A 20,363-nucleotide genomic window follows, 5' to 3' on the forward strand; every position below is an offset into this window, starting at 1 on the left:
ATGACCTTAAAATGAGTGGAAGCATAAAGCAGCTCGTAAAAATGTCAGTGCATTACTTAACATATGTGGGTTTATGTTTTTGTAAAGACTATAAATATGGTAGATGTTATTACAACCCGTCTTCTAAAGTGTGGAGCAATGACTGTTTCCTAATAGAAGGGAAGATCCCCTTGTGGTTTAGTGCATAAACCCTCAGATACATGTGCTATAAACCTGATTGGGAGCTATGAGTGTCTATTACATAGATTTTACAAGCAGTGAATAGAAGCCAAATTTCCGATTTATACAGGAGTATGGTATTCTGGGATTTATCCGTTCACACGTTTTATATTGGTCACAATGAATTCACACCTGGTACAGGCTTACAGGTGACTGACGACTTTCAGGTTTTACAATTCCCCTTTAAATGATACTCACTTTTTCATTTTTTTTTAAGGGAGCGGCCATTTACTCGTCTTTTGAAGCCGAAATAGAAAAAGGAAGCGTATTAAAGGTCTATATAAAGAACGGAAAGCAGCAATGCTATATGTTCCTTTATAACCTTGGCAAGGTTAGCTACTGCATATAATGTAGGTCGAGTGAGTTCAGTGGAGTAGAAAAGCACATTTATTATTTATAGGACACAACCAATGCATACTCTAATGTTAGAAAGGATTTTTTACAGAATTCCTGATTCAGAGAACTGTCTAGCTGCCTCCCTTCTTTTTTTTTTTTTTTTAATTCCTTTAGAACATAAAATTGTCCTTTTAATGTGGAGGTGTCTATAGAGTATAAGATTTCCCAAGGTCAGATGAAACGTCAAATGTGATTCTGATTCAATGTGGGCAAGCAGGACATTTTATATAATTCCTTTACATTTACAATTGATCACTGGCAGGTGATCAACAATACAATCTTCCAATAACATATACCCATAATACAACTCGTACACCACCCATTCCCTGAAATCCAAAAGGAAATAAATAGGTCCCGAGATTCGATAAAAATTCAATATTTTCCTTTAAATTACGAAGCTTCACATGAAGTTTAGCTTGAAAGCTGATCAATTAGTTTTTGGACAACTATAAGTAGCAGAGTTGAATTTATTTTTTAGGATCTATTAGTAGACATTCTGGGATCTAAAGGAACCACTATGTAACATACATCTTTTAAACATAAAGGAACATATTACAAGAACATTTTAGGATATCTCTGTCATAATGGGAACAGAAAGCTTCTAAATCATTTGGGAAGACTATGGGTGTTCCATTTTCCAGTCTTAAAGGGGTTATCCAGCGCTACAAAAACATGGCCACTTCCTTCCAGAGACAACACTGCTCTTGTCTCCAGTTCAGGTTTGCAATTAAGCTCTATTCACTTCAATGGAACAGACTTACAAAACCCCACCCAAAGTGGAGACAAGAGTGGGGCTGTCTCTAGAAGAAACTGGCCATGTTTTTTTAGCGCTGGACTGTGTGATCCTTTGGTTATAAAATACCAGTTCTTGGTACTCCTCTGAGGTCCTCAGCCCATAATAAACTGGAACAATTCTGGAAATTGTAGACACAGCCCCACAACTTATTAGCTATGTATATAATATAATTTGTCTAGAATTAGAATTGCATATATTGGCATGTAAATATCTTACATATATTGTAGCATATTGGTACAGAAATAACTTCAGAAATGATTTGCATAGAAAAAGAATGAGAAAGGAAGAAAACATGGAATGAGTGAAGTATAAGGCTATGTTCACACTACATATATTTCAGTCAGTATATTTCATTCAGTATTGCAACTAAAACCAGGAGTGGGTTAAAAACAGAAAGGATCTGTTCACACAATGTTGAAATTGAGTGGATGGCCGCCATATAACAGTAAATAACTTCCATTATTTCAATATAACAGCCGTTGTTTTAAAATAACAGCAAATATTTGCCATTAAATGGCGGCCATCCACTCAATTTCAACATTGTGTGAACAGAGCCTTTCTGTGTTTTTAATCCACTCCTGGTTTTGGTTGCAATATGAGGACCACAATACTGACTGAAATATACGTAGTGTGAACCCAGCCTAACAAGGGATAAATACAGGGGTATGGAGGAAAGCTGCCTCTGCCGCCAGTAACCCTTTTATAATATGGCTTACACGTAAACAGCCTTTCTTTTTCTCATTGTGTAAACTTCAATCTAATGAACTCTAGTTACAGACTTTTTATGTTTATTTTGGCCTTAGACTGTATAAAGTTTTTCAGTGCATTAATTCAGAGATAAACCGCATATATGCCAAGGATTGGTTGAGGAATGTGGTTTACGACTATTTGGCCTCGCTTATGGTATTAGTGTTATTCATTGTCTGCCCGGTAACTGCAAATAACAACAAAACAACATGTTATAATGACATATTGTAATTTATACACAGGAGGTACTGTGTTCAGGACATGCAATACTGGCATAACAGGACAGCCCAGAGTTTCCGGATCTTTAGTCTACTACTCATACAGTGTATGACTGACAAACAGAAGGGACCAAGCATCAAAGTACTTGCAGTGCAAACAGTGGAAAAACAAACATTTAGGTTCAAGTCACTTTTATTTAGCAAAAATGACTGTTTTTCTACATGATTTATTGACTGTATTTTGGAAACGGGTAGCTTGTTACTTTACAGGCAAATACTGTAATTGCATTATATACAGCGCTATGCAAATTCAGCAGCGATTTATTGACTGTGCATTGAATCGTACAGTGTTTGAAAAAAGCTCTTACAGATTGTTTTCAAAGGATACTTTTCTGAAAGTATATTATTTTAGTAGGTCTCAGAGATATAGTGAACTTGGTTATTCAGTCCCCCAAGAAAAAAAAACAGGTAATGTAGCCCAAAATATTCGAATGGTGCCTTAATATTTTGCTACATGGTTCTGGAAAGTCCTCAAACTCTGAAGAACTGTTCACTGCTGTGCCAGATCCTGAGCAGGTAGTTCTCCTTATGACAATGGGCACAACAACAGCTGTTGCCCTATGTGAACATACCCTTTAATTGACTAATAAACCAGATACAGGGCATTTATAGCAAATTGTGGGGAATGATAAAAATTCTCACTAGTGTGTACGTCTGCGGTGCTGTATTTGCCTTATATCTTTTAGTACTTGTCTCCGTTGAGTCTACAGAACAAAAACCATGTGATGGGGCATTGATTATCCTCGGGTTATAGAAGCAGTCATCGTTCCTGTTTCTAGTAACCTTGCCTAACCTCATGATCTCAGGGCGTTAGACCAGCTTTCTATTTATGTTACTCCAGTAACCTTGGAACATCACTAAGATAAGAGGGGGGGGGAAGCCTATAAATCGTTCAAACAACTCGTGTTCTCTGGTTCAACTTTTGTGTGGCTTTATCCAAGTTCATTTTACTGGACAATAGGCTATATATATCTTTAAAGTGTTTTTCTACATCCTTTTCTTTTCTCTTTATACAATAAAATGACATGGTGACACATTGCCTATAGTAATTAACAGGGTGTAAATAGTGGAATAACATTAATGTAAGTATGCTATCATCTTTATTATTATTTTACAGGTTTTTAATCCAAACCCCAAGTTTAATAGAAAAGGAAAAGCATAAAGTAATACTTTTGTATCCACCAATGCTCAAAATACTGAACATAAAACTAAACCAAAAACTGCAAAGAGTGCCTTCTAAAGAGGTTCTTCGAGGAGCAGAAACGGTCCTGTCCCTGGCGCCTATTTCCACTCTCTGCTTGTCTTGGAAGTACACCTTGCGAGATGAGAGGGGGGTGATTGCATGTCATGAGCATTGCATGTGGAGAAAACCACGCCTACACCCTATGTCCTATAGCCGCACAATGTTGCGTCCCTCTATTGACTTTTTTCTGTTCCAACTAACAGATGAGTATTTTGCAGAAGGGACTGTTGTCTGTCCAGTCAGGATGTCCTTATAGCATACATGAAACAGTTTTTCTAAACTAGATGGCCCCATGTAGTGAACAGTGCAACTATGCCAGCTGAACATAATCAGGGCAGATTTTCACAGACCATCTTAAATATCCTATTTTTGTAATATTTTATTTACCCTCTAATCTAAAATAAACTTGTTCAGGTAACAGGCTTTCTCTTTAGGGTGCCTTTACACGTAAAGGATCTGCAGTGGATTTCACTCTGCAAGTTCCGCAGCAAAATCCGCTACGATTGCCATTTTCTGTGGCTTTACATACTTGCCGCTGATTTTTCATTCTGCTGCGAGAATGTACAGCCCCTTCCCACTTAACCTGGCAGCTGCCAGGCTAATACGTTACCTGCCCATGCTCCACTTGCTTCTCAGGCTCCTGGTTTCCTGGTTTCCCGATCTGCCAATCAGTGCACTGCCCTGCCACAGCCACTGATTGGCTGACTGGAACTTGGGCAGGAACTTGGGCATGGGCAGGTAACGTATTAGCCTGGCAGCTGCCGGGTTGAGTGGGAAGGGACTGTACATACTTGCTGCGGAATGAAAAATCCGCTGCGAGTATGTAAAGCTATTTAAAATGACAGGACATGGGGTCGCAACAGATTTCACCGAAGAATTCCTGTCTGAAGTAATGGCAACTCCATGTCCCTCTAGATGAATGGAGCGGTGGTCGACCAAGTGCAGTACCATAACCAAAGAAACAAGCGTGGGGTATAAAAAAGTATGCACATCCCAATGTAAAATTGTAATATACTTTATTGAAATAGCAGACTAAAAACAAACTGTATACAGAATGTAAAAACGACCTGAGGAGGGACACAATATCAACCCTACCTGACTAGGCAAGAACACGCTTACATGCCGTGTATTGCCTCCCCCAACCTTCTCCCCTCAATATCAGAAATTTAATGTTGTGTGTTCTTGCCTAGTGAGGTAGGGTTGATGTTGTGCCCCTCCTCAAGTCGTTTTTACATTCTGTATACATTTTGTTTTTAGTCTATTTCACTAAATTTTCTTACAATTTTACATTGGGATGTGCATACTTTTTTATATCTTAGGCTTTTTTCTTTGGTTAGGAATATATAGCTTTTGTAAAATAGTGTATTAGGTGAATATACATGCGTATTACCCAGGGGCGGATTAACTTTACCATAGGCCCCGGGCTGTTCACCAAGCCTGGGCCCCCCCACCCCACTGTAACTATGGCAGCACTAGCCTGGCGTTCATAGTACAGGACAGATAATGTCATGATGTCCTGATATGTGCAAAATTGCCATTAAAAAACTGATTTTTTTGCAAACCATGGCGGAAGTGTAACCAGGAGACAGTACACCACTGAAAGTCTTTTTGGGTGGTCATGGGCCCCCAGGAGCTCAGGGTCCCGGGCTGCCGCCCCTATTATAATCCACTACTGGTATTATCATTTCATTTAGAGCCTATGGAAATGCCTGAGCTAGCCAAGTGCTGTTTGTGTCCTTTGGCAGGGTATAGTCTTTGAATGGGGAAGTGGTACACATGTTCAATTGTAGCTGCATTTACATGGTGGGATATTTGGGTTGGGTTGGGGGAACCAGAAGTCGAAATTATACAGTTAAGCTGCCCACACAGATGACTTAGCTGTCGGACAACTCTGCCATAGCAGGTCAACTAAACATGAATGCGTATGTCAACAGGGTAAGGTGAGCCAGTGCAAGACAATAAACCTTTCCAGTTCTTCTTTACACCAGTGGTAGACATTGGATTGTTCTGCCTGTGTACACAAATTAAGTTCACCAGAAGTCATTGTGTAAATTGTTCTAAAGGTATCCATAAACTAGGCTCTGTGCGCTCTGTTCTGCACATAACTAGTTGTCAGGAAACTAGATCCATAGCCACGTTCAATACATAGCCAGCAATTTCATAACCCAAGTGATGTAAGTGCTGCTAACCCATGTATGTATGCTCCATTTCTCATGAACAATCCCGATTCTCCTTCATTGCATTGCAACAACTCATGTTTCCTATTAGTGCAAAAATTGTGCATTGTATCAGGAGATTGTGAGCTGGTGTCAGGAGATTTTTATTTGTTGGAGAATTCCACATAACCTTTGTTTAACATTGGTCCTCTGATCTGTTTATTAATGGAGTAAGAGGAAGGTTGCGTGCTTTGTCTAGAACACATTTGTACATTTGTTGAACTTTTGACTCTGGAAATTTTATGTTTGCAATGCTAAAAGTCCAATGTGTTTTGGCAGAACGGTCAGAGCTATGCCCAGTGTTAATGTAACCCCCTTTTTCAATAAATGCAAATAGATATTGAGCAACTTTATTACGGGTTCTTCCAGTTTTTCACTTTTTTTTTTTTTTCACTTAAATTTTTTACAGTCTTTACAAGCAGTTGTATATCTTTTGGATACGACACTTGTGATCACCCATGATGATCAGAGCTATTGATCTCAGTATAAACCTGATTCAGGAGTTTTGTAAACATTGTAAAGTTTATTACAGCCGTAATCACTGTACTACCTGTATTATGGAGGCGGAAACTTTCCATACTAGAATTTATGAATTCGAGCTATAAACTATTGTTATACTAATATTTCTATATTTTCCATATATTATATAGTTTCCATAATCTCAGGATATTAGAAATATAACTTCAGCCTGGTTCTTAGAAAGGGAACTCTTACCTGTAATCCAACAGTCTGTAATACATTACACAACAGGCTGCTCCAGATTATGGCACATGTAATTCCAACTGCTGTATTCTTAAAGAGGATATGACAGCAGACACGTTTTATGTTAAAAATAGCCTATAAGTATCTTAAGTGATACACACACACACACACACACACACACACACATTTTTTCATTTTACTATTTATACATTTTAAAATCCTGCAGTTTTCCTTCTGGCCACTAAGCCTAATATAAGCTGACACTTCCTGTTCTGTTAAGATCATCTATATCAGTTAGGGTACCTAGTCACCTTTATTGCTTCCTAGGCATGTTGTATGATTGGGTAGGGGCTGTTCCTGTTATGGCATTGGCCTAGATTTGCCTAGATTTGCTTTATGGTGTCTGGCAAACAATGGGAAGGTGACAGGAGAGAGATCTGTCAATTAAGGCTGGAGGTACGGGGAATCCCCTTAGAAAACCTCACTTGCTCTGGACAGTTCCTTTCTCGGCCAGAGATGTCAGCAGAGAGCACTGTCTGAATTAAAATAAAACAACACTTTCTGCAGGGCATACAGCAGCTGATAAGTGCTGGAAGACTTGAGAGTTTTAAATAGAAGTAAATTACAAATCTATTTAACTTTCTTATGCTGCGTTTACATGTAACGATTATCGTGCGAATTTGCCCGATAACGATCGAATTCAAACGATAATCGTACGTGTAAACGCAGCGAATGATCAAACGACGAGCGAGAAATCGTTCATTTTGATCTTTGAACATGTTCTCAAATCGTTGTTGATCGTTCGCAAAAAATCCGCAGACCGTTCCGTGTGAACAGTCGTTCGCCGATTTAACCAATGTGTTAGATAGGCTTTAGCGAACGCAAAACGAATTTCCATACGATATATCGTACCGTCTAAACGCTGATCGTTATGAAAAACACATCGTTACTTCGACATCGTTAAACGTACGATCGGGCGAATTATCGCTTCGTGTAAACGCAGCATTACACCAGTTGATTTGAAATAAAAAGATTTTCATAGGACAACGCCTTTAAGTAGTATGGCAGTACCCCAGTGATTGGATAGTGCTCGGTAAATTTCCTTACTGCTCTGTGCACGTTCTTGCATCAATAGCGAATAAATGGGAGTTCCCAAGTTATCTTAACTCATGCTAGGTTTGTTCTGCTAATACCAACTCTTTGAGTTCTACGAACATGACGGAACAGCTCAAAAGGGAAATCTGAATTGCAGAGCTGGAGGAAATATCTGTCATTTATATTATATCTTTGCAACGTTTCAGATAATGAGCAGAGTTAAAATCGGAATTCGGAAATGTAAGTTTGCCTTGATAGTTGTGGAGCTTTTGTATTTATGCTGCACATAGACTACATTACAGGAAATGTGGTGGTTTTTTTTGTTTTTTTCCCCCTGAGGAGAGCCAAGTAACCTTTAACCCCTTCACAAATCCATTTCTCTCACTGTGTGAATGTTTACGGTTTCCTCTCGCAGTGCTATGCACCACTTATCTACTATGTTGTTATCTGGGAATATGCATGGAACACACCTTTTGATTTCACTTCCGTATTGACACAGCTACGGGCTGATCCTCTATTATTGTATTATTTCGAGAAATTGTTTAGCGTAACATATTAAATTCAGAATGTTTTAAATATTGCTTTTCAAAGATGTCTATAGCCTTTATGGGTTAGCAGGGTTTAGAAGAGCATGGCTACTTTCTTCCAGGAACAGCACCACTCTTGTCCTAAGTTTTTGTAGATCATTCAGAAAAATATTGAACCATATTGAACCATATTGAGTGTATAGTGCTGTGCAATATATCTCTGCCATATAAGCAAAATAAACTTGTATGTGTGTGTCTTTCTGTGTTTTTCATGCAAAAAAAAATATTATATATTTATCTAACAGATGATAACCCCCATATGACTCTTAAGACCCCATAGGCATAGAATGTACATGTAGCTCACAGACTTTGCAGTGGTTGTATGCAGCTCTAATGTGTTTAGCAATAATTATTTTATAGAATTAACAATGGTTACAATGTGGGTGGGGTTGTGACTGGTTGCATAATTTTTTATTACTGTGTAAAATTATTATCTTTCTTGCTCCTATGTGTTATTACAAAACCAGCTTTGTTGTAGCTGTAGAATTTATTCATAAAGTATCTTCCAATTCCGCTATTTTTCATAAAAATTTCACTTTACTTTATTTCACTTTACTTCTTCAAAATATGATTGTACATATAGTGAGTGAGTCTTAATCTACATCCCCCCACCCCAAACTCACAGGTACATATATATAGCTGCCATAAAGTCCTTTCCTGTTATGGTGCTCAGGTTGGTCCTGATGCCTTCTTTAGAGTAAAACCCCCCACTCATTTGTAATCTGGAGGAGTGGTGTCAATGGGGCGGGGCCTGGAGCCTCTGTGCCCTAGGCCTGCAACACCTCTTGAGTCTTCTTTCCACCCTCCTTATCTTCAGCAACGCCCCTGGACGGGATTGTTTTCTCTGAAGCACTGATTGCTTTGGCACATGCGCACAATTTTAAGTACTTCAGAGGAGAAATCCTACACTGGTGTAGAGGAAGACGCCAGAGGTGTCTAAGGCCTAGGGCCTGGATGTTCTAGGCCCGCCTCATTGACACTGATCCTCCAGATTACAAATGTGTTTTTTACCCCAAAGAAGGCACTTAGATCAATTAAACCCCACAACAGGAAAAGACTTGATGGCAGCTAACCAATGGTAGCTGTAGTTTGGGGAGGTTCTGGTTGGGAACATACAGATTAGACTTTAAAGATAAATATTGAGGTGGAGATTTATCAAACATGGTGTAAAGTGAAACTGTCTCAGTTGCCCCTAGCAACCAATCAGATTCCACCTTTCTGTCTGTGAGTAATGAAAAGTGGAATCTGATTGGTTGCTAGGGGCAACTGAGCCAGTAGCACTTTACACCATGTTTGATAAATCTCCCATGTTTGATAAAGCTTCTAATGAAGCTGCGTCATAGAGGGGAGGGAATTCCCTCCCACTGAGGGCGGGACGGCCAACATCCAGTACTTGAGCACGGCCCGGTACCGCTGGATAGAACTGGGCCATACACGGGAACCAGGCCGCGGTTCGAAAAACGGACCGCGGCATCGGCTTCCCCATTGCGGCGCCGTTATATCGGTCTGTTAAATTCAAGAGGATGTACCTGGTGGTACATCCTCTTTAACACTGATCCACAATCACATGACTAGCGAGCTAGGGATTTTTCAAAGGAACTGATTACTTAATAAATGTCTAAAACATTACGTCCATTATAAAGCCAAATATGAGAAATTACAGCCTCATTTATGATCTATAAAAGAACTGCTTAATTCCCAGCATATTTTATGCAGCGGTTTCCAACATTACAATTTCCTGAGTGGAATATGCTGTTGGAAGCTTGGAGGAAGGCTAAGCTTATCTTTATTCCCCTAAGTCTTAAATAATTTATAGTGTTGATACAACAATATTAAGAGTCTGTCGCTGCTACAGGCCCCGGCTACAAATCTTTTAAGTCTGCCTCATATAATTTTCCAGCTATGTTGGCACACTTCAGTCTTCTATATTTTATAATCTGTGGTTCCAGCTGAAAACAAATGAAAGCAAATTCTATCAAGCAATGGATTTCTGGAGTGAGTAAAAAGCTCTTAACGGGGAGCCTACAACCTGGAGAGACGTGTAGCCTGCACTTTATCCTCATGACAGGGCCCTCTAATTGACACCTGGCTGTCAGGCCTCGAGGGTTATGGGATCTTTCACTTGGTTCTACCGTATAAAAAAGAGAAATCATGCTGTTGAAATCAAATAGATGTCACCCCCCCCCCCCCCCCCCCTTTAATTTAAGGCATTCTCCTGCTAAATGTATTTATTTCTAGTAATGTGGTGTAAGGTGTTGTCCAGGCTTAGGAAAACATGGCTGCTTCCTTCTACTCTGGTCCTTTGTTTGAGTTAGGTTTTTGGAGCTTTGTTCCATGAAGTTAATGGAGCTGAATTGTAAAACCACGCACAACCTGAGGATAGGTGTAGCGCTGTTTTTACAAATAACTTTTGCAAGTGTTTTTTGTAATCCGGGATAACATCTGTAATACAGCAGTTAGATAGAGGCAGCACTTAAAGTGGTATTCTGTGAAAAATTTACTTTATCTTGTAGGAGATCGCGGCGTGGGAGGAAGGGGTGCGACCCCTAAACCCCCTTGGCGATCTCCGTATCAGACCCCGCCGGCTTTGCTATGGGTTGAGCCCTGGGTCAGCACACGTCCTGCGGCTCTATTCATTCCTATGGAGCGACGGGAAGAGCCGAGTACATCGCTCTTCTAGCGTATTCGGCTCTTTCCGTTGCCCCATAGGAATGAATAGAGTCGTGGGCCGCGTGCTCATAACAGAGCTAGTGGGGTCAGATACAGAGGCTGGACGCACCATAATCTCCTACTTTTCCCCTGTCTTGTGGATTCTCCACCCTTGGTTTAAGGGCACAGTTAATTTTATCTGAAGTTTGATCTCAAATTGTTTATAAATAAAAAAAAATGTATATTTTTCCTTGATTTGTTTTTGCTATATTCCCCTCCTGCTGGCTAGAGTTGCTATAAAGTACTAACCATATTGTGACAGGAACAGTATTTCAGTGTGCAGATTTAGAACATATATAAACTATACTATGTGTGATCAGCTGTTTTTGTATTTTTTTTTTTTTTTTTAATCTGTTTATTTTTCAAATGTCTATTAGTACATTTTCATAGTGTGGTAAAATACTTGCCAAAATGCTTAATTTTCTTATAATTTTTTCTCATGTTTATGGTATGGATCCAAAAGTATGTTGGATAGTCTTCAGTTTCAGTGGTTAAGACTGAACAAGTGCCAAAGCCTAGTGGACCAAGCCCACTGTCCATCCCCTTTTCTTAAAGGGGAACTCTGGATAAGAAAAACTTGTTTTCTATTAAAAGTACATTAAAAGTTAAATATATGTGTCTATACAATGTATTACCGTATCTGTACGGTTCTGCCACACTGGTAGCTGATAGAAATCCAGGAAGTGAAAAAAAATGGCCCCTGTGCTAATCCACTACTTGTCTCCTGCTCCTTCTGCTCTCCCCCCTTAGGAGACAAATCTTCCATGCCTCTGTCTCACATTGTGTGTGTGTTTGCTGAGCACAGGCTGGTGATGCAGACAGCGGGGCAGGGTGTGATGTCACAGGAGGCTTGGCTGGATCCTCCAATCCCCTGAGTGATTCGCCATCTCTGACCAGCCAGAAGCAGGTGTTGCACTGATTTCTCTGATTGTGCAGAAGTGTGCAGTGAAATTAGGGCAGTACTGCAGCGTAATTACAAAAATGATGCAGTAACACGAGTATATGATGCTAAACGGCAGAGAGGATCAGAGCCTTATTGTGCGGCTCGACTTCAAACATAACAGATGCTTGATCATAATATGTGCGTGGAAATGGAAAGAAAAAAAAATTCAAAAAGGTTCTTTACTTTATTCCAATATCAGCGTTACAGGTAGAGAATACAGCGTGCTGTGTGGTGTTACAGGTAGAGAATACAGTGTACTGTGTGGTGTTATAGATAGAGAATACAGCGTGCTGTGTGATGTTACAGGTAGAGAATACAGGGTGCTGTGTGGTGTTACAGGTAGAGAATACAGCGTGCTGTGTGGTGTTACAGGTAGTAACAGTGCGCTGTGTGGTGTTACAGGTAGAGAATACAGTGTGCTGTGTGGTGTTACAAGTAGAGAATACAGTGTGCTGTGTGGTGTTACAGGTAGAGAATACAGTGTGCTGTGTAGTGTTACAGGTAGAGAATACAGCATGCTGTGTGGTGTTACAGGTAGTAACAGTGCGCTGTGTGGTGTTACAGGTAGAGAATACAGTGTACTGTGTGGTGTTACAGGTAGAGAATACAGCGTGCTGTGTGGTGTTACAGGTAGAGAATAGTGTGATGTGTGGGTGGGACCACAATGAAATCATAAATTACTGCAAATAATTCAGTAACACAATGAAACTGCAATGTGTGAACACAGCCTAGATGTTCTGCAACAGCTTTGGGCGGGGAATAGGCAGGGTGGAGGACTGTGATGGAACAGCTGAGGGAAAGCATTGCATTCTGGAACCTGTAGTACTGTGTACAACTGATTAAACCAGGAAGTGCAGAAACACAGAACAAACCGCCCCAAACAAATGGATTTTTGGTAGTTTCAAAAATGGTATAGATAGGTAAGTAATGCTTTATGCTTCTGCAGAAGTTTAACTTTTTTAACCTCTACCTGGAGTTCCCCTTTAAATGGTTGATGCGATTTCTAACAGCTTTCCTCCATTCAATAGCCTATGTCATTCTTAGCATTTTTTTGTAAATCACTTCATTTATGAACAATGACTCCTCGCCTTACGCAAAATGCTGTCCACTGCTGGGGCTGTATTGGAGATTGCTGTCCAGACCAGTTGGAGTGGCGTGGTGCTTTTTCTGGATGTACAGTAATACCTCTGTTCTCAAACTTATTGGTTCAGGGGAAGCAGTTTGAGAACCAAGCAGTGTCTTCCCATAGGAAATGTTGTAAATTTGTTTAATTGGTTCCAGCACCCACTAATAATTAACTATAATACCCATTTATTTAATTGGTAAGTGCTTAGTTTAATCACTACGGTACAGTACAGAACAGCACTATACTGTACAGCACATTATACGCAGAAATAGTTCAACAAAACCAGCAATTATAGTACAGTAGTCACTAAAGGCCCTTTTCCACAGCACGATTATAGGCCATTACGACTGATAAACGTCCCGTGGAATAGGAGGCAACGATCAGCCGACATCGTTCATGTCGGCTGATCGTTAAAGTCGTTTGTCTTTCAACATGTTGAAAGACAAACGACTTATATAGCAGCGATCTGCTGCTGTCACACTGTGGCACAGGAGCGGTGGAAGCAGACCGCCGCTAAATCCTATGGGCTGCCCGGACGATCAGCAATCATCCAGGCAGGCCCCCCCCCCCCCCCCCCCCCCCCCCGCAGCTCCCCCCGGACTCACCCTCTCGCTGCTGCCGCGTGGAATAGCGGCAGCAGCGTGCGGGGAACGAGGAGCAAACAAGCGCTGACAGCGCGCGTTTGCTCCTCATTGTCGACCTGTGGAATAGGGCCTTAACTCCTAACTCATCCTTTACTGTATAGTGCCCCCCCATCCCAGCACTGTAATAGATGGGAGATGGTGGTGCACTGACTGTACTACTACTGTACTGTACCTGCACTCCAGCCGTCTTATACAGTTCTTTACTGTATGTAAAGCCTCTCCAGTGCTAAATTGACCAGGTACAACCCACCTTCAGATACCAAGCAAAATTTTAGTTCTGAATTCTACTTTTGGGTAAATTTTTGTTTGAATACCGAACAGTTCAAGGAAGCGTTCAAACAAAGATGTGAGCGACTTCCTTTCCTTCCGTATCAGTCACATATCAGTTTTATATTAGTTCCATAAATATATCTGGGTTATCTGCTTATGCCGCTGATACAAAGATATCTGTGGTGGCGCCATATGCCGCTATTACACAACTGTATTGATGTTATCGGCTTATGTTGCCATGAAACATTAGTATAAGTACAAGTACACTAGTATAAGTACATTACAAAATTACAAAAATAAAATTTGTTGTGTCAATAGCTTGAAGTGTCTATTTTGTTTTCACTCTTCGGAGCTGTAAGCGGCTTTCACACCTTATTTATGGTGTATTTTACACCAATCTTCAACTTCCCCCAATTTCTATCCACTGTGTTTTACACCAGTTTTCACTTTCACAAAAAGCTTTTCACTGTTTTTATACATATCCTGTGAATCGAGTCCTTTCACATAACAAGGTCAGTTGTGGATGTAACTTTAGGAGCGGCTCATGTTAGGGGAAACCTATTGTAGGCATTTTGTTCACTTGCGTCTATCACCTATAAAACAGAGACGTCTTTCTTACTTAATGAGCCAAACTAATCATTTATGAGCCGCTTTGATCTTCTAAGACCTTGTGAAGTTGTCAATAGTCACAGTCAAGTGACACATATAATTAATAAAATATGAGGTTCAGTAAGGCTAAATACATTAACTGGGTTTTCCCCCATCTACCGTGTGTTGCCAGGTTTCCTGAGCTTTTCCGTATGTATAGCAGTTCCTTTTAATAGGCTCCTCCAGCTCCATTACATTCTTTTACAGACAGCTGACAATGGTATAAAGAATCGAGAAGAGGAAAACTGGCCACACACATAAGATAATGGAGCTTTTAGACAGAGAGCTTTATCTGACAGATTTTTGAAGCCAAAGCAAGGAATGGATTTGAAAAGAGGTGAAATCTCAGTCTTTCCTTTATGACCTGTTCTCTGTTTATAGTCTGTTTCTGGCTTTGGCTTCAAAAATCTGTCAGCATAAGTCAGCCGTCTCTTCTGATACTTATATACACACACACACACACACACACACACACACACACACACACACACACACACACACGCACGCACGTTGGACTAGATGATTGTCTGGTTTGGCCAACACATATCTAATGTGCATGGTTAACTTTATACTCTCCTTAGCAGTATTGTGCCACCCTTAGGATGGGCTCACACTACGGAATCCGCGCGGATAAGTTCCGTTGCTTGTACCCGTTTGCGTCGGCGTGCATGTTCATCCATGCCACAGACCCCATTCTATTGCTGGGCCGATTTCGCCGTCCGCCGAATGAATTGACGTGTCAATTCTTTTGTCGGATGGCGAAATCGGCCCAACCATAGAATCGTGTCTATGGCACAGGCAGAGATGCGTGCCAGTACGAGCGACGGAATCTGCCGGAACTTATCAGTGCGGATTCAGTAGTGTGAACCCACCCTTATACTAGGCACCACCAGGCTCTGGTGGTGATGGGGCATGTTGATATGTGACCTGCAGGCTATCACTGGCTTCAACCTTAGGTACACTTTAAGCCACAATCGCGGCAGTACCCAGTCATGAAGCAGGCTGACCCAATCAATGTGAAATTCCTTCTACCGCCTTAAGTTTAGGTATCCATGGTTATGACCATGCTGAGTCGGTATTGCACATGTCCCACATTGCGCTGCTGTTCTCACAGCGTCTCTTCGCACTGAAGAATGAACATGTTCATTCTTCAGCGCGGACAGAACAGGAGCCGGCGCCTCCATTCGGAATTCCGCTAGTTTTGTTCACTGTGAACCCGGCCTTATAAATAGATTATAGGTTATTCCCTTATCACATTGTTTCCTTATATTTCCCTATGATTCCTTATCTAATAAGCTTATTATAAATCTCCTAGATGTGATTTAATATTATTTGGTTGGGTAACCAAATATTCTGATGGTTTTATGCGGTAGATTTGCGCTATTTAAGAATTTCTCAGATTATATAATACTGTATCTTATTACAATATATATGAACAACAACACCCATGATTCTTCATCTGCTTTACTTGTATCGTTGTTCCTTTTTACTTCATTTGTGGCTAAACAGGGTGAGCAGTTGGCTATGGCTTAGTTTTTGCACTTACATCTTTATATGATAGACCTTTTATGAGTGATCGGGTGGATATTTATATACTTCATTACTATTCAAGAAGTTGCTTATAAGTTATTCTCGGTGTCCCCCAACCAGTTGTTCTCCAGATGTAAGCAATCGTAGGTATAAAAAGTTTATGTAAATGGTCAATCTGATTAAATTTGGACTTGATCATAATGTTAATGTTTTATTTTGTTTTTTATATTTGTGGCAGTTGCACTACAAAATTCCAAGAAAGATGGCAATGGAATCAGCGACAATCGAAGGCCAATTAAGATGGGAGAGGACTTGCGTTTACTGGAAGGAGAACTTCTGTTACAGGTATGGGAAACAGTGATCCATTTAGAGCAATTGTCTAGTAAATAGTTTCACCCACTTGGTGGTGATGGTTCTGAAATGGCTACATTCGGAAACAAAGATGGTTTCAAAATGAAGAGAGTAGAATACATTATCAATAGGAAGATGCTGTTTCTATGTAGAAAAAAAAGTCTTCAATCAACCGGTGTCAAAAGGTTATACAGATTTGTAAACTACTAAATCTAAAAATGTAAAATTACTTTAAATAATAATTTTTTTTAAATCCAGTACTTATTAGCTGCTGTATGTCCTGCAGGAAGTGTTGTATTCTTTCCAGTCTGACAAAGTGCTCTCTGATGCCACCTCTGGCCATGTCAGGAGAGGTTTTCTGTGTGGATTTTCTCCTGTTCTGGACAGCAGCTGATAAGTACTAGAACTGGTACTTCTTTTGTTGTGTTCTATTCCCTTTGTATCTTTATCTACTGTTAGTCAGTCATGTTTTTGACCTTTTTAATACATCATACATTTATCCATATAAATCCTTATCAAAGAAAACACCAGCAAGACATGTCTTACCACATCTTTACTTGGAGAGGAGTAAAAAAGACAAAAAAAAAGCCTTTACATACCTGTCTGCTCTCAATCAAAGCTCTGATTTTTTTTTTTTTTTTTTTTTTAAATTACTCCCATGATGCCCCTGAGCATTTGCTGCAGGCTCAGATGTTCAGTGGACATCATTGGAGCTTTTCCACTGGTGGAATTTTGGAGCAATGGCACATAGATGGGGGAAGACAGGTCACCTTTGTCCTCCTTTTCCCTGCCCCTCAAAAAATTTACAAAACAATTGAAACCCCTTAATGTCTCATTGCTGTGAGGTTTCCATCCCACCATGGAGCTTTTCTTCATACTAGTATAATGTTTTTCCCCCTCCCATTGTGCTATTCTGTTTCTTTACTACATCCTGAGCAAACAACACTTAAGTGTGTAGGTTATTTTTTTTATATAGTAGTCAAGGCTCATATTTGGCAAAAAATGAAATTAAGACGGGAACAATGGATTGTATGGGTCCCTTTAGACTTCTCCAATGAGCCACTCTGGTACATGTTTCAACAATTATGAGTTGTATGTCATTAAAATATATGGTTTATGGGTACATTTTCTTGTGATGGCCACATCAAAGAGTAGGCTTTCCTTTTATGAAGTTCAAGAAAGCCGTTGCCCGTCCTCTCCTACCCGTGTAGATTCGCTCAGTATGGTCGCACTGTATCAAAGACTTTCAAGTAATTAAGGAGATTGCAGTTTATATTTGTCCTTGACGCAGCACACATTAGTTTTAACTTTTTTTTTTTCCAATGACTTCTTCATGGAAGTGGTTACAATAAGCAGCTTATTGTAAGTAAATTGGCATATTTAACAGGGTCATGTGCCCCTGGGCAAGTTTAAAATGAAGAAGATTGCTGCTTTCTAAGTGGCTGCCGAGTTTTCCGAAGCTTTATGGGAAAACAAGACTATATAGATCATAGACTCTGTGGTCATTAAGTGGTCTGGCTGTCATAGACACTGAGGGGTTTTAAAGGTCTTCTGGATGGAGACTACATTTACAAGATGTCTGCTCTTTTGCAGACTGTGATTTTGATGCTAACTAAAACAATCAAAAAATGTATTTCTGCAGCTTAACGTTTGAAGCAAACCATCAGATACACAAAAAGAAAATCCATGTCACTACTAATGGGAATTCGGGATCAACAAAGTTCTAGAACAATGGTATCCATTCACGTATCCATGTAACTACATCCTCAGAGCATTTTAGTTAAATATGTGGAAAAAGTTAATCCTTCAAACAAAAACATAAAAACTATTGCAAAGTTTCAGCCCATGCAGAGTTTTTTGCTAAAGATGTACACCTTTTTATATGGAGAGATAAGCTTTTTATCACTTGGTTAATTTAAATTCCTTGTGGATGCAGTTACATGCAGGGGCGGACACAGACTACATAGGGCCCCTGTGCAGAAAACTTGCCTGGGCCTTCTCAGCAAACCATGCCACCACATTCCTGGCTGCCCCCCATCCCTACACTACCCATCCTGGCTGCCCCTTATCCCCACACACAATACTCCAACCGGCCCCCGCAGTGGTCCTCCAGGTCATCAGGATGCTGCGATCGCCAATGTATGACCGTCAGGTGACGTCACTGGTGCACGCGTCCCAAGACAGGGCAGGAGAGTGTCACCACTGCTCACATATCCAATAGACGATTGTGGTATGTGGGGCAGGGCCGCAGCTGTTGGCATCTTGGTGCTGGTCGGCCACAAGTGGCAGGGATGGACAAAACATATCACCTATGCGGGCTAGGTTGAGGCTCAGAGTCCGAGCCTGAATGTCCCCTCTGTTTGCCTGTGCCCCTGTGCAGGGGAATCGGCTGCACAAGTGATATGTCTGCCACTGGTTACATGTTTTACAAAAATAATAAATTGGTGCACTGTTCACCTATTGTTTTGGTCTTTCGCTGGGGTGTATGTTGTGAGAATCCCCAACATATTCTTCTAAGCTGCAGCTTATCCCACTTTAAAGGGGTTGTCCAGGGAGCTGGCCAAGATTACTGAAGGCCTTCTGCTTCCCAGTGCTCACTAAGGGCGGGTTCACACTACGGAATTCTCGCGGACAATGTCGGCGGAATTCCGTCAGCTGTTCGCCCGCACATCTGGGCGCCTTTCCGCCGGCTCCAGTGTCATGTCACTTCTTTTAGCGGATCGCAGAATACGCCGGCCCATAGAATGGTGTCTATGGAGCCGGCGGAAAAGCGTGTGCCCGTGCGGGCGAACAGCTGACGGAATTCCGCGGACATTGTCCGCGAGAATTCCGTAGTGTGAACCCGCCCTTAGAGATCCCAGGTCCTAAAAGTGAGTGCCAGGGAGCATAAAGCTTCAGCCATCTTCTGTGCCCTGGACAACATAGACTCACAGATTGTTGGCAGAAAAAGACCTCTGGGTCCATCTAGTCTGACCTTTTTAATATTTCCATTCTTATCTTAGGATAGATATATGTTTATCCCAGGCAGGTTTAAATTCTGTTATTGTAGATTTAACAACCACCTCTGCTGGAAGTTTGTTCCAAGCATCTACTACTCTTTCAGTAAAGTAATATTTTCTCACGTTGCTTCAGTTTTTTCCCCACAACTAACCTCTGTCTGTGTCTCCTTGTTCTTCAGTTCAGCTTTTTATTAAAAACACTTCACCTGTCCCCTATTTCGCCTTTTAACATATTTAAAGGTATCTATTGTGCCCCCATTGCCTTTCTTTCCTCCAGACTATACAGGTTCAAATCCTTGAAGGGAAACAAGCAGCAGTTTGACGGCTCTAACCTGCTGGTATGTCCCAGCTGCGCATGGGGCGCTTCATCCTCTGTGCCATTTCTGTGCAGTTTGTAGTTAGATTCATAGACTAATAAGGCGGTTTGGTCCAGTGGGGGTGGGATTACCACCCCCATAGTACTGATCTAGACCGTCCCGCTGATGTTCAGTAGAAGGGGTAGGCCGGTCGGGGGTACCCACCCCCAGTACGCCAAAATGCTTTATTAACCTACGGATTTAACTACAAAGTGCATTGACAAAGCACCAAGGCTGAAAATAAGAAACGTACCCTAATCCTCAGCGCCTCGTGCACAATCAAGACATATCAGCATGTTAGATTCGCCTAACCTGCTGATAGTTTCCTTTTAAGTCTTTCCTGATATCTTTTATGCCTCACGCTGTCCAGCCCCTTTAAAAGATGCCTTCTTCTAAAAGGAAGCCCTTGTGAATCTCTGATTGAAGTCTATATGATTACATCATTGGAGCTTTTCCGGAGAAGACATTTGGTCATCTCCTTTTCCTTTGTAAGCTCCCTCCAGAATGG

The 20,363-nt window shown here is 40.9% G+C and overlaps 1 protein-coding gene across 2 annotated transcripts in view; it reads left to right on the plus strand.

Moving 5' to 3' along the window:
• Positions 1-20,363, plus strand: part of AHR (aryl hydrocarbon receptor) — a 101,361-nt gene that overhangs the window by 44,606 nt on the left and 36,392 nt on the right. For both annotated transcript variants that reach the window (XM_069958798.1, XM_069958797.1), the window contains exon 3: positions 16,388-16,494. In XM_069958798.1, coding sequence (XP_069814899.1) covers positions 16,388-16,494 — 107 coding nt within the window. The remainder of the gene's footprint in view (positions 1-16,387; positions 16,495-20,363) is intronic.

This window comes from Dendropsophus ebraccatus, chromosome 2, assembly GCF_027789765.1.
Source record: "Dendropsophus ebraccatus isolate aDenEbr1 chromosome 2, aDenEbr1.pat, whole genome shotgun sequence".
NCBI lineage: Eukaryota > Metazoa > Chordata > Amphibia > Anura > Hylidae > Dendropsophus > Dendropsophus ebraccatus.